The sequence below is a fragment of the Drosophila melanogaster genome, chromosome 2L (genome assembly GCF_000001215.4).
Source record: "Drosophila melanogaster chromosome 2L".
NCBI lineage: Eukaryota > Metazoa > Arthropoda > Insecta > Diptera > Drosophilidae > Drosophila > Drosophila melanogaster.
Genome location: NT_033779.5, coordinates 372,195 through 388,352, shown reverse-complemented (window position 1 = coordinate 388,352; position 16,158 = coordinate 372,195). Strand labels below are relative to the sequence as shown.

The 16,158-nt window shown below is 44.7% G+C and overlaps 1 protein-coding gene across 1 annotated transcript; it reads right to left on the bottom strand.

The window, feature by feature from the left end:
* Nucleotides 1-913: 913 nt before the first annotated feature.
* On the bottom strand, nt 914-10,241 carry al (aristaless). The gene is made up of 5 exons (NM_164382.2): nt 9,872-10,241; nt 3,459-3,842; nt 2,607-2,652; nt 1,777-2,045; nt 914-1,650 (listed from the first exon to the last, which is right to left on the bottom strand). The coding sequence occupies exons 2-5, from the start codon at nt 3,800-3,802 to the stop codon at nt 1,083-1,085; spliced, it is 1,227 nt and encodes a 408-aa protein (NP_722629.1). The 5' UTR covers nt 3,803-3,842; nt 9,872-10,241; the 3' UTR covers nt 914-1,082.
* Nucleotides 10,242-16,158: the final 5,917 nt, after the last annotated feature.

Here is a 16,158-nt window from a genome sequence, read left to right as displayed (position 1 = left end):
GACGACTCATTGAAATGCATGAAATGTTACCAGCCTCTCCAGGAAGGTACAAAATATTATGCAGGCCCGTCGGCTAAACATGATTATCACAGTTCCACCTCATCGCAATTACCAGGCTATTTGAGGAGGAGTCCATGACCATGGCTGGCCCTTCGGCTTCTTAGTTTTACGCTTCGCATTTGAGCACAGTAACAAATGAGCGGCTGACCAAAAATCTGGTAATCGAATTAGGCAACTTCGTGTTTTATAAATGTTATCATAAATATTCCATTTTATTAATTACCGCGCATAATTCACCAACAAGAAGCGTAGAGAGATAGAGACTTTGTTAGTGGCCGCCTCTCTCTTCGAGTCTTGACTTGGAATTCGTCTCCGAACGGGGCGACTCATTAGCATACTTAATTTGTTTCTAATTTATTCATAATTGTATATTTGTGGCATCCTCTCTCTGAAGATGACTGCCTTGTTTTTGATCATGCCAAACTCCCTTTTCCTCCATTCCGCTGACCCTTCACTTGCTGATTTATGGGAAGACCACTGATTAATGGCAACTTCGATTCCGGATCTGAGCCGGAATCATTCCGTACTCCCAAGATCGGCCGGACTGGCTGTGATTCAGTTTCGGCGTTGGCTTCCCCTCTCTTCTCACCAGTAGGAGTTGTTACGAACATTATAAAGGGGCTTTTGTCCATTAGGTATCGGCTTATGGATCATTTGTGGGAATTACCATGAAGACATAATGAGATGATGAAGAGTTGGTGTGCTTGGTCTTCTCAAAATGGGGTAAAAGTAGTTTTATTTTGAACTAGGTATTGCATGAACTTTATTCAGTTAATTTATACTTAGTTCACAAATAAGCTATATTTCTCCTATTTGTGGCTAATATCAGTATTTGCCCAAAACAATATGGTGTAATTTTACTTATTGAATTTATTTAAAATTGGAGCTTAGGTAAATACAATTGAATAACTTATTAGTTTAGGACTGCAGTGAATTGGAAATCTTTTTGCACTTGGGTTTGGGGAATCCTCGCTGACCTTCGTATCGTCCATTGCATCCTTGAACCTTAATTGCTCCACCAGCTAGCTGACCACATCGTTTCCATGTCCATTCTGACGCAACAGTTCCAGTTTCAGTTCGTGCTCTCTCGCCTTCAGACGCAGTGCGGCAATGGAGGAGGTGCGCCTGTCCTCGGGTGGCGTTGCAGCTCTGGGAGGTGGCGGCGGAGCCTGATGCGATGGTGGAGGCAGTTGTCGTTGGGGAGAGTGCGACAAAGTCAGGGCCACCGGGGAAGTCTGGGTGGGCGATAGACTCGAGGCCTGTTGGGTCAAGGCGATCCCAACCAGATGCTGGGGAGAAAGCTGAGCAGGCTGGACTCCAACTGGCATTTGAGGAGGCGCCTGAGGTGGCGGGGGGTGAGCGGTTGGATGTTGTTGATGCTGGGAGGCGTGCCCGGAGGCAGGCGATGTGGGTGGTGAGGCGAGCATGTGGTTGGGCGAATGCAGATCGGGAGATCCCACCAGTAGTGCAGGAGGTTTTCCAAGTGGAGTCCCGCGCGGAACGGCCGTCATATTGGCCAGCAAGGATTGAAATGAGCTCGAGGGAGAGTACATACCAGCCATTCCATGTGGTAACATATGGGGAGGAGCCCTGCAAGAAATTGCAGATAAATTTAAGAATGGAACTTTTACAAATAACGTATAAATAGATCTGGTTATTATTTTAATAAAATTTTTAACGACTTTTCTTAAAAATCAGGATAGACTGATTACTCACCTCTGGAATTGGTTAAAGTAGCCCGACGGAATCATGGGGGCCGCAGAGAGGTGCGGGTAGCGGAAGGCGGCAAGGTTCGCGGCATGTTGGGCGTCGAAGGGCTTGCGCAGCTGGAAGCCCAGGTGAGTGAAGGGATTGGGCGGTAGGGCGGCCCCAACTACCGTCTGCATGGTGGCGGCGCCGCCGGGCAGGTAGGGATTATACGGATGCGACTGGGGGCCAACCTTCTCCTGCTTGCGCCACTTGGCGCGCCGATTTTGAAACCAAACCTGGAAAGTAAGGGAGGAATGGGCTTTATGAGTTATGTGCTGCAAGCAGGCTACTGTATCTGCATCAAGTTCCGACCATCCTGTTCATATGTGCTCCGATCGCGGAGCATCCAATTAATGGGCGTTGTTATTGAAAACGCCCCTTTAATTAGTTTTTAACATAACAATCTGAATATGGAGTCCTTCCCAAGAAGCCGGCTCCTGATTGCACTCGGATTAGGAGCTGCGAGGGGAGTCCCGAGCAGTTGAAGTCCGCACGGAAATGGATGTAGGCAAATAATGTTGTTTAGCATGAACAGTAATTAAAAAGAAGCCGCGACTTTCCGACCATAAAATGACCGACCGGGCATGTAATGACTGGCACTAAAACAGAATTAAATGAATTTCTCCAGCCGCGGATCTGCGCTGGCTGTCCGTCTAGTCCCGTCTCGATTTCATTAGTAGCTACATGCTCCATTATTTTTCAATTTTCAACATTGTTGGGTGCACGTGGGCCACGCGAATTAACCACAAATCTGCGCAGCATCGAGCCCTGAATTTCCCTCTTTGCGAAATGCTCACCTGAATGCGCGCCTCGGTTAATCCAATTTTCATCGCCAGCTCCTCTCTGCAAGAAAATGAAAGAGAAACCTTGGTTAGCTGGGAAAAACTGCAGAGACATGGCGCAGGCATTTAACTAACCGGCCTGCAAACTGCTTTTCTATACTCAAAATGTTTAGCGAACCAATTTTATTACCAAAATGCAAAGTCATACGTTGTTAAAGCGCTGACCTTAGCTTACCTCCTGCGCTTCTCGTTCCAAAGCAATTGAAGCTTATTCAGAGATCATTGTCGAATTGATTTATTTCCTTAATTAATTGCTGCATTTAAATGAATCCGCAGCCTAATGAATTGAAAACTGCCAGCGACACGGCAAAAAGTTGATCTAATTGTGGCTGCGATTGACATTGTAAGCTCACTTTTTTATTTCGGTTTTTGTTTCAGTCCCAGCTTCGTGCGGTCTCAATTAGCGCTCACTTTGGCTTGTCGACTGCAAAAGTGCCTGACTTTAAATTTATGGCAATTACTGTGGCTGTCTTTCAACCACATTGCTGCATGCTAATTGCGATCGTTAGAGTCTCTTAGGGCCGAGATGCTGCTATTTTGGCTAGCTCGGGAGGAGTCCCAGCCAAACCCATGGGTATAAACGGCTGCTCCGAATAAGATCGATCGATCCACTCAGGGGGTCGCGTCGTTATGGGCATTATTATTATCACCCGATCGTTCCCATATTCGTCTTGGTATCGTAAAACCAAGAATCAACTTTCCAGCCTTTGTCGCGCCTCGATGAGCGATTTATGCAAATTTCTTTTCTTCTGCGGCACTCATTTTGTCCGGCTTCGACCTTATCGCATTTCGTCATATGTTACTCACCTCGTAAACACGTCGGGATAATGGGTCCGCGAGAATGCCTTCTCCAGCTCCTCGAGCTGAAAGCTGGTGAAGGTTGTGCGATAGCGCCGCTGCTTCCGCTTCGGGGCGTACTCGTCCGCTTCGCAGTCGCTGTTTCCATCCGAAACGGGGCTATTGGTGCCGCCACTGGCCCCACTTGCTCCACTGGGCGCTCCGCCCGAGACCGACATCGAAACCGTCAGCGCTGCGCCGGCGGAGGCGGCCGACGATCCTGGGGCACGATCCACCAGCACTACGGCATCCGGGTGCGCTAGCTTGGCTTCTTGCGGTAGTTCCTCCAGCTTGATTTCCTCCGATATGCCCATAATCCAGGAGGGCGATCTAGTCTGATCTCGAAGACAGCGGCTACACAGAGATAAGTTACAAATTAACAATTTAAAAAAAAAAAATAATTTATAGTTCTTAATACATTTTCATCAATTATATAGCTAATTAAGAGCCGTCTAGTTTCATCATAAATATTCAAGTCGAAATGACTAAATTATGAAACTTGCTGCGCTATAATGGCTGAAGATAAAAATCAATAAAAGTAAGCAATTCTAATCTCATTTAAAAAAAGAATTATTCTATATTTGTATGTGGTCTTTTTGTTTTTTTTTTCTATATGTAATAAAAGGGGTTGAAATATCTAGTTAGCCGCGCATTAGAACCTCGTAATTCAATAAACATTAAACGTGCAATTATCGTGCACTTTATTATGCCAATTTCCGTAATTTGCCATCTAGCCATGACCAAGTCATCGCTTGGGTCGGGACTTGCTGGTTGAGGCTAACCGCGGTTACACTGGACAACAGGGTTTGGCCAAGGGTGTGGGGAGTACCAGAGGGCACAGGAGAGGGAGCGGCAAGAGAACCCTGACGAAAGTTAAATTCTGATCGGATCAGATCACAACTACAACCATTTATGAAAAATACATTCCATTTTGGTTGACTGCAGATAACATAAGTCAATAAAGAAATATTTTTAGCTTTCTAATCCGAATTTAGTGCCGAATTTCTCATAGCTGAGTGCTTATTCTATACGTTAGTCAGTCGACGGGGTCTTCTGCGGTTTGGAAGCGTGCCTTGTGGTCATGGCCTCCACTTCATTTTCAGATTCATCTTCGGGCTGAGGTTTCCGCTGCCCAGTTGCAGCTGCTGACGAACTCGCCTCAATGCAAATCGATGATGACCACCGCATGGGGCTGTCCGCCAGCTGATCTCTTCCATCAACACGTCTTTCATCGGGCGCTGAGTTGGGCTTATTTCGCTTCCCGGCAACAGCAGACTTCATGTGCAGATCGTTTGGAATTTTAATTAAATTGGGCGGCAACTTCATTTTCATCATCATCAACTCAACGGCTGCGCTGTGGTCACCGTTCGAGACCCGTGTCCATGTGGCTTCTATCAGATCAAATTAATATCAGATGCTAGCTGGGCCCGAGTTTCTCTTCTTCATGAACAGCTCCCGAAGTTTGAGCTTGCTTGGCTTGCTAATTCCATGTTTGGCTAATTAATATACGATGTCTTTAAATGACAACTAAGTGGTTAGGCCCGGCTTGTAACCTTCCCCTTCTGCTTCCATCTCTGAGCTTCAAAAATCAGGGCCTTACCTCCAGACCCATGTCCCATGCCCAAAACTCCGCTTGATTGATGGCCGCCGCTTCTGTTGACATCTCTACATATATCAAAATTGTCCAAATACCTTGTTAAATGGCAAATTAGTGTGGCGGTGATTGATTTAGTTGCATTCTTGCGCGGAATGAAGTTGCAACTGGCAAACAAGCAAAGCCAGAGAAGGGAAATGTGCACTGAAAAAAAAATCTTGACACTTGGTCTTCAAAATTGCTAAAGTTTTAAAATTATTATTTGAAGTTGATTGACGAAAGATCACCTAACATATTGTTAGTTGCTTTTGATTTATTGATTTCTTTTATTTCCAAAGCTTTTGTTTAAGTGCACTGCAAGTGGTTCAAGACGTTCCCCAAAGCCAGAAGGTTCAGCTTGAGTGGCATCTTTCCTCACCTCGCCCAAGCATTCCGCATGAATCCTCCTTGTCAGTTAACTCCAGTTCATAACTCATTTCTGGGCTCGATCATAACTTCGGTTATGAGTTGCCATGTCAGTTTTCAATGTTGTCAACAAATTCCGCGTATTGACAGCTGACAAACTTAATTTGCGGTCAGCAAATTATTAAATTAGTTGTACGAATTTGCAATTATGCTACTAGTAACTAGTTGCGATTGCCACCGACTTCATTACAAGACCAGCACTGATTAATTCATTGCATGTGAACGTGAATGTGAATGCGAATGGGAACCGTTGAGCACTTTGGAGCTATGCGGGGAATGTGTGCCGTTCAGCTTTGTTGTGGAGCCGCCTTATAATTGTATCCGCGTTACGACTTTATTATGGGCCAGGCAATCGGAGCAGCAGGAATAGGAATCCTCCGCTGATTGACGGTTCACTGGGTAATTAAAAGGCAGAGACTTTGCTGGAAACTGTCAAGTTTTTGACGTCTGCCTACCGATTTGGCTTGGTCGCGCTGGTCGCGTTGGTCGCATGGCTTCATTTAGTTTAAGTCACTGGCTGGTCAGCAACTAATCAAGTTAACGCTGCACTTGCTCTGCCCAAAACCAGATAGGCGACCACTCCAGGAAGCCTGGGATGTGGATGTGATGAAATGTGATGGTATAGGAGGACGCGAACTTCTGGTGGGGGCGATTTCGTGGCTAACATTTTGACACAACTACTCGGCGTCTTGGCCCTCTTAGGCCCTGCATGCTAATCAGGCCAAGCGCCAGTCAAAGTCAAAGGCAGACCAAGTCCCATTCCAAATCTCAGTCAAAGTCTGGGGTTTTGAGTTGTGCCCGAGTCCGAGTCTGGCAACTTGTTTGCGGTTGCTTGTTCCGTTTAGAGATAAGCTCCATTAGTGTCTGGGGAAATATTTAAGAGCAACATTGTAGGCTGTGTGGGTTTCCTAGCCCAGCACAGTCATAAAGCCACTGGAAAAAAAGTTGCGCCCTATTGGAGCTATTTCACTCGTAGCTAATAAACTTATCCTACATTTAGCGACTTTCTCTCAGTACATTCATATGGCAAATGAAGAAATTAATTCGTAATGCGAGACAAGTGTATGAAGCTACATCTATTTGGTTGTCCACCGTCCATCCGATGTACTCCATTGCCCACTGTCCGCTGTCCGGCGTCCGTTGTCGTCACTTCTGTCATCTCGATAAGCATCAATGTTTCTGCCTTGCCTGGCTGCTCTTTCCACAACTCAAAGCTGCGCAGCTCCTCTCCGCAGAGACGCGACTTCGGCTGGGCCTTCAGTTGGCTCCTTCATGTTTGGTGTCGTTTTTATGGTTGCACTTTTGTGTTTTAGCTCCTTCGGCTCCCGATCTTCCCGGTGCAATCCTCGATCCTCGATTCTCGGTGTCTGGGGACTGTTGGGCTGGCATATTTCATTAAAAGCCGGGCCAGAGGGACGGCATCAGGTAGAACAGCAAACAGAAGCTCTTTTCTGGCATTTCGTTAATGCGCCTCCGTCTCGATCCTCCACTCTCCAGACTTTATTGATCAGACTCCAGTTTCCAGCCAGTCCCCAGTCTGGCCGGTATCTGGGCTGCTTATTTATGGGTTTACATTAGGCTAAACCACTTTAGTCACACTTTGATGATCGGCATTGTAATTTCGCCTCCGGTTCTTCGATAATGGCAAGCATTTTGGGTGGCTTAACTTTTGGCCCCGAGCGAAAGCTCAATGATCGCCCCCGATACCAGTCCCTTGGTGGTCCCCTGGAGAAGTTGACGGATTGGCCAGCGACGTTCCAAGCTTGGTCGTTTACTTTTGGTTCGATAAGACCAATTATTATTTTCGACCAGCTCTTGTAAGTCACCCAGAAATGTTTTTAACTAATATCACAAGCAGCTGAGCTGGGCCGAGTCGAGTCAATTCCGTAGTGTTTATCTCATTTAAGCTGCACCTGAGCCCTCCATTCACCTTCCAGTTGTTGGGTTGTTTGTTTCTTGGCGCCGTCTTTTGGACCAGGTGCGATAAGGCAGCATTCTTGTTGTTGGCCAGGCGCCGTCATCATCGTCTGTTTCTGTACCTCTTGTTCTGGGGTGTACGTTATGGACCTCTAATGCACACACTCCCAATTATAATTAGTTTATTCATATCCTGTGTCGAAGTTGCTGCCTCATTTGTTGTTCTTTTCCACAATCTTAATTCAATTTACTGCCTATCAGACGAAGTTGCAACGAAGGGTCTAGTACCCTTCCCCTACGCCTGGTGAATGAAGTTGGTCAACTAAGTTGTTGATCTACTTATCCTATATAATCCCTAATATGTCTACAATTTAAGGTATACATTAAAGTTTTAGGTCTACAGGCAGAACACGTTCCCATTTGAGACTATCTATTAGCTAAATACAATAAAAATTGTATGTACTTGAACTTTTGGGTAAAAATGTATTGACACATGGATTTCGAGCTCTCCAAGGGCATTCGAGATTCGCTCCCAGGTAGCAAAAATTACCCCGTGTCCACCCTAATGGATCAGAGTGCCGGGACGGTAGTCCAAAGGTAGACGCAAGTTCAAATTGTGACTCAGAGCCAGGATCAGCAACTCAAGACCCACACAGAAGACCAAGAAGTTGTTGATGGTGAATGGCGATGCTGTAGCTACAAGCTTAGCCCGTGTTGGTGATGTTGATGCGGGGCCAATTACTCATAAAAAGCATGTTAAGAACAGCAGTCGCAGTGAGGAGCTATAAATTGGGACCGGAGGGGATCGGGGATCGGTGATCGGTGTTCGGGGATCGGGGATCTGGGGATTGGACAACTGTTGCCCGACGCCATCTCCATCTTCGACTGTTCCGCCCTGCCCTTTGTCATTGTCTTGTGTGGTTTGATAAGCGAATCCGAGGCAGACGGTGGGCAATTTGTGGACGACGACGTTAATTTCTCATGTTTGCATGTTCCATTTAGCGAGGGGCAGGGGACAAGAATTAATGAAGCACATCTCAAAGGGCCCTGGCGCCATCTTCCCGCTGGAGAAGATTTCTCTCGGGGGGTGTGTTGCCATCAACGATCAACAATCAACCGACATCCCTTCAAAAGACAGCGCCCCAAATTGGGAGCTGTCGAGCAATCGAACAACAGCGAATCAAATCAAATCAGAGTTCGTGTTCAGATAGCTGCCAAAAATTCGGGTGTATATCTACAAGATACAGTATCTAAGGTATCTGGCAACAAGTTTTAATTGTATGTTGCCGTAATTGAATTGAACTACATTTCGGTGGAGAACATATTTTAATTTTACGCTGTACGGGACAATCTTATCGAATCTTTTCGGTATTATCTATTGGGAATGATGCTACCTCATAGATACAAATACACTGCGACCAACTTGCGTCACAAATTCGTTTAAACTTGTGCTGACAAGTCACATGAGTTATAAGTATTAATTAAATCAGTTGGCCAAGTGCCCGATTATCACCAGGAAAGAGGGTCCCGGTTTTCCTTTGCCTTATCAGGACCCACATATCTGTCTATATTTGTGTTATTTTCACTATATATTCGGGGCCCTCGTCCGCGTCACGAAGCTAAGTGGTCAGTGGCTTTTGACAAGATTATCGGCGGGTGATAGGTGTGGCTGGTTAATTTCATTTATTCTGTAGGTACACGGGACAAGCATAAGACTATGCCCCCAACTTTCGACCAAAACCACCTCTAGAAGGGAAAAACATCAGCTAGACAAAACGTGATTTATTGGCGCTGACTGCACTGCTGACAATTTGTACTCTTTAATGGTGTTTAATTAAAACCAATCAGCGATAAACTTATCGAACTATCAGCTAAGGCAAAGGCGAAATCTTTCGACCCTCAAAATTGAGTTAATAAAATTCTATTCTACAGCGATGATACGATTTGGCTTGATATTTGTCTGATTTGATATGTCCAGGTGGGAAATTAATCAAATTTAATGATATTTATGTCTCGTCATACGTTTTATTTTTCCCTCTTCACATTGATTGGGATGATTAGACAGGTGAATTATGAAATTCATTTATGGCTTATACTTGTAGTATTTGTCTATCATGCTGAGAAGTAGGTTATTCGCAAGGTGTGATAATAAGTTTATGTGATTTGGGGATCGGAAGTGGCGGAAAAGGGTCAAGATTAGTTTAGGGCTAAAACAAAATTTATATAAATTGCTTGATTAAGAAAATCCCTATCTTTGATATGATATAAGGCAATGACTACGGTTGTGATAAAAAATTATGAGTTACAGTAACTAGGATTCCCTGTTTAATGCACGCTCTCGATATAACAAATCCTATTCTGTCCAAAGAATGTTTCATATATTTTTGATAAAATGTCTGAGACTAACCTTCCTTCTCCTCCTTAATCGCCAGATATTGTACGGATGGTCTTGATAATGTTTGGCCTTCTGAATCTCTCTCTTCCTATTTAACCGGGCTAATAAGCCCTGTAGCTCTCACCAACAGTAACTTTTGCCGACGGTCTTTTGTCCACTTCTTCCAACAACCAGATACCGAGTACCAAGCGTTCACTTTGATCGCGATACACCTTTGATGGGTATAACTTTGTACTACGCGCAGGATACCGACACTTCCGCAATCGTACGCACTTTAACCCGGAAACAACAATGTATCCCCAGCTCGACTATTCGAATCGGAATCGGAACCGAACGCGACGAGATGACCGGGCTGTTCCAGAGCCGGCAGCAAACTACACGGTGAGCAGTTGGCGCGCAGGTGAAAACTCTGGTGGGTCTGAAACAACAACCGGTTGGAGTTGTTGTTTTCCAATGTTGCGAGAGTGGTTTTCTGGCCTCCCAGTGTTTTTAGTGTTTCGTAGTGCCGCAGAGCGAGAGGGAGCGATGCGATCGGAGCATGTCGATCGATCGTCGCAGGTGTCGCAGGTGAGGCGGCAGGTGGCCGGGAGGCGGACTCCGCCTCTTTCTGGCGGTTCGGCCTATGGGAAAGCAGCATTCGACGGAGCGAAATAATGGCGGAGCTGCTCTCTACCGCTCTCTGTCGCTCCGCATGGCCCTCTCTCTCGCGCCTCTTCGATTGGGCGTAATTGAATAAGCCCCGCACAAAGTGCAATAAATTTGATTAGCAAAATGGAAATTTATTTGCCCCCCAGCTCAACGCGTTTTCCTCTGGTTGCCATAGATGCATTTGCCAGTTGTTGCGGCTCATAAATTAAATAATTTAGCCAAGACATATGGGAAAAAGAGTTGCGTGTATTGGGGTGGGGACTTGGAACCGGCCATATAGACCGTTTTGGTAGTGTTAAGGGCCTCGTTAATGACTTTGTTGGCTTTATTGGATGATTGTCGGACTGTAGACTGTTTTGCTTACCCATCGGAGTGGGGGTGTCATGCGGGGAAGGGCAATAACTTGAGAAAAAGGTCAATGAGCCAGCTATGTAGATGACTCAAGTTAAATTTGAATGAAGGATGTTTGGAAAAGCCGTTGATAGTTTTTAAATAAGTGAATATTGATTTAGATTGATACAACGTGAAATACAAGCCATAGGCTTGTACATCACATCATTTTTATCACATCCATCTTCGTAATTTAATGTAATCCAAGGAAAAATGTTTTCCGTCCATGATGAAAAACTGAACTCAGCCCAGCTCTTGCCATTTCCGAGCAGACCTAACAGATTCCATTCCTTGATAACCACTTCATTAGGCTTTATATAAGCGGGCCTTATACATCCACAGATCCATTCCAGCGGCATTTTGCACTGGAAGCGTCCCCCTCCTTCGACCATCATTCGCTGCCCAATTTGCTTGTATCGCAAGGCAATAAATAAAGTGTTAATGGCAATTGCATACAAATAGTTTGGTGTTGCCATTATATGGCCATATTATCCCATTGTCGGGCCTTAACAAGAAGTAAACAATGCGACGCTCTCCGAGTTCCATTGCAGATCGGAATAGGGATTGGAGTCGGAGTTGGATCGAGTCCGCTGCACTGCTGCCAATTTCACGCTTCATTTACGGGCGAAATGCAAACAAAAGACCAGCGACCATCGACCGTCGACGGACGAGGAGTGACCATTTGTCCGACGAGTTCAATGGACAGCAAACTCGGACCGGGATCGGGAATATCTGGTACCGAGCACGGTATCTCTCGTCCCCATGTGGCCGTGTCAATCAGCCCGTCGCGCAAGGTGTGCACTTATTATACCCAGTGTTCGGGAAGAGCAAGGGCTTGATGTATTTACCCTTGAATAAGATGGTATCCTCACAATTGAACTTCATTTAATTTATTTTAATCGGAATCCAAATTAGAGAATTGTCAGGTCTTTATATGTACAGATTCAGTCCGCAGCATATATGCTTATAAGAGGATATTTGATGGTTTATTCGAATAGGGAAATTTCGTAATTTAGCGGTGAAATGGATCTAGTACTAGGTATTCCTCTGTCTCAATACATCCGTGTGGACATTCTTCCCCGTTCGGACTCAATTCGGGTCCACTCTAAGCAGGCTCAGATCGCTCCACAGCGCGAAAGAGACGGAGGCTTAAAGTGAAAGAGTCGCGCATGCGCGCACGTCCTAATGTAATTATTATCTCAACAATTGAATTTCCGGTCCCGACTTCGACTCCGCGCTGTGGCTGTGGGTCTGCATCCACTCCTGCACATGGGACAGATGTCGCGCAAAACGCTACAAATGTGCACTTAATTGCGCAATTAAATAATTTTATTTCTGCTGCGCGTTTTCCTTTTTCTTCTTTTCCCCCATAAGTCGTTCGCCGTTTTTCTCCTGGCTGATAGCAAACAAATTGCAGCCAAGTGGCCAAGTCAGCTCGCCCGTTCCCTATCTGCTGTCCGAGGTGTCTTATTCATTATGACCATTATGCGGCTTAGATAGAAGAATTTACCAGTTGCCATTTGCCAGCTGGGAGAATGAAATAGATTTGAGGGGCTTGCCATTTGGTTAGACCTTCCAAAGATGGTAGCCTTTAATCAACTAGCGGTGTCTGCTTGGTGTTTGCTTAATTATTCTTATAAAACTTACAAAGACAACTTCAAAGCTAAGATGGTGTTGTTTGAGATGATGAAAATGATTCAGATAAATTATATATTTTGATTTTAACCAACGGGTTGGAGCAAGAAGTTATGGGTATTTCATACTTATACAATCGAGGTGTTTTGCCTTTGTACTAACAAGCTTTCCCTTCTCCTCCCTTTAACTATACGCAATTTGTGCGGTTATTATGTATGGAATTTACCCAAAAAAGTTACCCAATTACAGCCATTACTTCGGCATAGATTTCCCTCACCCACGAAAGCCCGAAGTCGGTGAAAATGGTGTAGCAAACGAAACGCAACTGTAAACGATACCAAATTATATTTAATTACGTGCGATTAGTTAGGGTTACTGGAGTCGCGCGATGAAATGTTGGCGATAAGGCCCCGCCCGTCACCTGGCCCATAAATAGTACACCAACTATTACAGATCCCAGATCCCAGATCCCAGACCACAGACCCCGGCATTAATTCAATTACAAATGGCTGCGTTCGGCCGGCGAGCAGGGCGTGTGACATAATCACCCAACAAAACTGTCGCATGATGGCAACTATATTCGTACATATGTATGTATGTACGTACATAACGCCCCGGTTGATGGCCTAGTACCAGGTTATAGCTGGTGTTTCGGCCGGCATTTCCTTGGCCCTCCCCCAGATCATTATTTGGTAATTTGATACGACGATTTGCCTGGCTTTCGTTGCTTTCGGCTTTGTTGGATTCGACGACATTGCATTTTCACTCAATTGTCGTGTAGTCCCGAAATTGACTTGGGCGGAAGCGCGTTATTAACTGGTTTATGCAACCCAAAATCGCCAGATTTCCAGCCAGCGATAAGGCCTTCTGCTTGGCTGATTATGTGTATGTACGTACACATTCCTGGCCAATAAGCGGGCGGCAATTAAAACGAAAGCGAAGTAATTTCATTTGTTCGTAAATCTAATTGTGGAAACTCTCTCATGGCCTCTGGTTTACCACCCCCCTCCCCCATGCACCATGCCTTCCTGGCGAAATAAAATGTGAAATGCTCTGGTAATTAGTGCGTGTACCGACTGTACTGGGTACTGGTCTTAATTGCCCCCTGACCCCCTCCCATGGATTCCTAACGTAGTTCTACACTTGGTTTTCGTTCCATTTTGAAAGTTTTGTGGAATTCGCCAAACAGAAATTGCATATTTCAGATAATTAGAGTTTAATGCGCATGGATTAAAATTATTAAATTTTATCTTTATATTGTTTTCAAGTAATTAAATATAATTATATTTTCCCATACCAAATAAAGTTCCGTGCAGAGTCGAAAAATGGGAAATTCATGTGGAACTAAATGTCGATTTTGTAAGAACTCGTAATTATTTATCCGTGGTTAATTAAACATAATTAAGGCGCTTAATTTGTCCAAAACGTTAACTCCGAGAATGTGAAGTTAAAAAAGATACAACGAAAACAAATGGAACAAGTTATTTAAATTTGAATTAAATTTTTATCGAAAATTGTCCACTTACGTTTTGTGACTTAAAATCAAGCTAAATTTGTTGTTCAATAAACTGTTTATTTATTTATCTATTCCAATTCGGAGGTTACCTCCAACGATAATTTTATTAAAGGTGACCCCAAACGAAATAAAGTCATCGCTTTTCAGTCATCGTCTTCTTTCTTATCTGCAAAAAAATTACTCAGCTCTCCATTCGTTCAGTTTGGGTTTCGCTTTAGTTCTGGACAGTGGCATCTGTCTGTCTATAGGCTATAGAATATGCAGCACTCTGGGACCAGAGTCCTCGCCTATCCCTTTTTTTTATCCCTCTTCGTCCGTTTGCCCACCCTGGCCACGATCATCGCATTAGTTGTATTTTATATAATTGATTAATTAGAGGCCGGCTTCTGGTCCTGTGGATGGAAGGGAACAAGGGAGCCTTGTGTCCGTCTGGGGCTATCGTTAGAATTATAATTGGTCTGGGCCGGGGGCCGTGCCATAAAAGATGTAAGATATATGGATGTGTTGTCCCTAATGCTAATATCCTGTATTGTGTGGTTCGCTGTCGGCAATTCGTTTGTTCTTCGGGTGCCCAAATTGATTTTATTGACTTGTAAATGATGTTGAGGGCCCGAAGCAGTTCCTCTTCCTTCTTTCCCAGTTTTGACTGGCTTCCGTATGGCTGATACGCCTCTCTTTGGCCGTAGCTGCTGCTCGTTAACCTAGGATTGTTTCCTTGGTGGCTGGCTCTTTTGGCCTTCTGCTCCTCCTGCATGCCAATCGATGGGCAGTTTGCATATTTAATTTATTGATTTCACGCGGTCTCTGGGCGAGTACCTCCTGCCCCTTGCGGTTCTTTGTGGCGCCGTTTGCAGCATTAAGATGGGGTTCAAGCATAATTACTTTTTGTAATTAGCTGCAGGTCCAAAGGGAGCCGAGCGAAAAGTTGGCAACGAGGGGCATAAAGATTGATAACGAGCTAATGAATGTAAATTTCATACGTGGCTTGTCAGCCAGTCCGTCACTCATTCTGGAGGAGGAGGCAGATGCCCCTTCATTTATGAGTTGCAAAGCCATTTCTGTGGCCCACACCTAAATTTTAATTTCGCGCTAAGCTCGGCTTCCGTTTCGCAAAGAATCAAGCATGGTGGTCGGAAACGTCTGTGGGATACAGTGAAGACTGGTTTGCAACGAACAACACAACGCGTTTAAAATAAACAACAATATATTTCTATAGTCTTAAGAGAGTAAAAGGAAACTATAATATTTCTCAGTTGAATATTTTAAAATATTTTTATTTACCACCCTATAGTATTCAAATAAAATGGGAGCACAACGAAATCCCAAGCTAGGCTTTCTCTTGCGGCTTCTACGGGCCTATTCCCACTGTCCCCACTTAACTGCCCTGCCAAGGAGGCAGTGCGAGAGAGCCAATGCAATTATGCGGAGACTACTTGCCAACATATATTGGTAATTAAATAGATGGGCTGGGGTTACCTCGGAGGCAGATCTTCAAGAGGATGCCAGGTCCGAAAGTCGGGAAGGCGACATTGACAAATGAGTTCATCAACAGCCCGAGCAGTAGCTTCGAACTTCTTTTCCGTTTTCGGAAGGAGGATGGAATGAAGGCTAAAGATTGTGTAGAGTGAAAAGCGATTTATTTTTCGCCATTTGTGGCTTGGTGCGGTCGTTTAATAAACAATTTAATAGCGCGCATAAATTTTTCCAGCCATCATACTTATAATAAACCCATTTGTCTTCGGAACGGGCCAGCACCGATATAGGTAGCCCCCTCACCACGATTCCTGAGGTGATGGTTATTAAATTATGCGGCTCAAGCGTAAAAATAAACCGTAGCAAATGAGAATGTAGGACGCATCTCCTCCTCCGCCTTCAGACACAGACACAGATACAGATACAGAGCCAGACTCTCCTAACGAGCCCTAATAGGGGGAAGAGCTCTCTTTGCTATACACGCATCTCGCCGACTTTCTCCCGCGAGTCGGCTTCAATTAATCAGGGGATATTCGAATAAATCAAGTGCCGTAAAATGACACAGCGTGAGATGCACAGAGAGATGAATATTTAATTAGGAACAAATTAAAAATGCAAATAAAGTGGAACTACGATG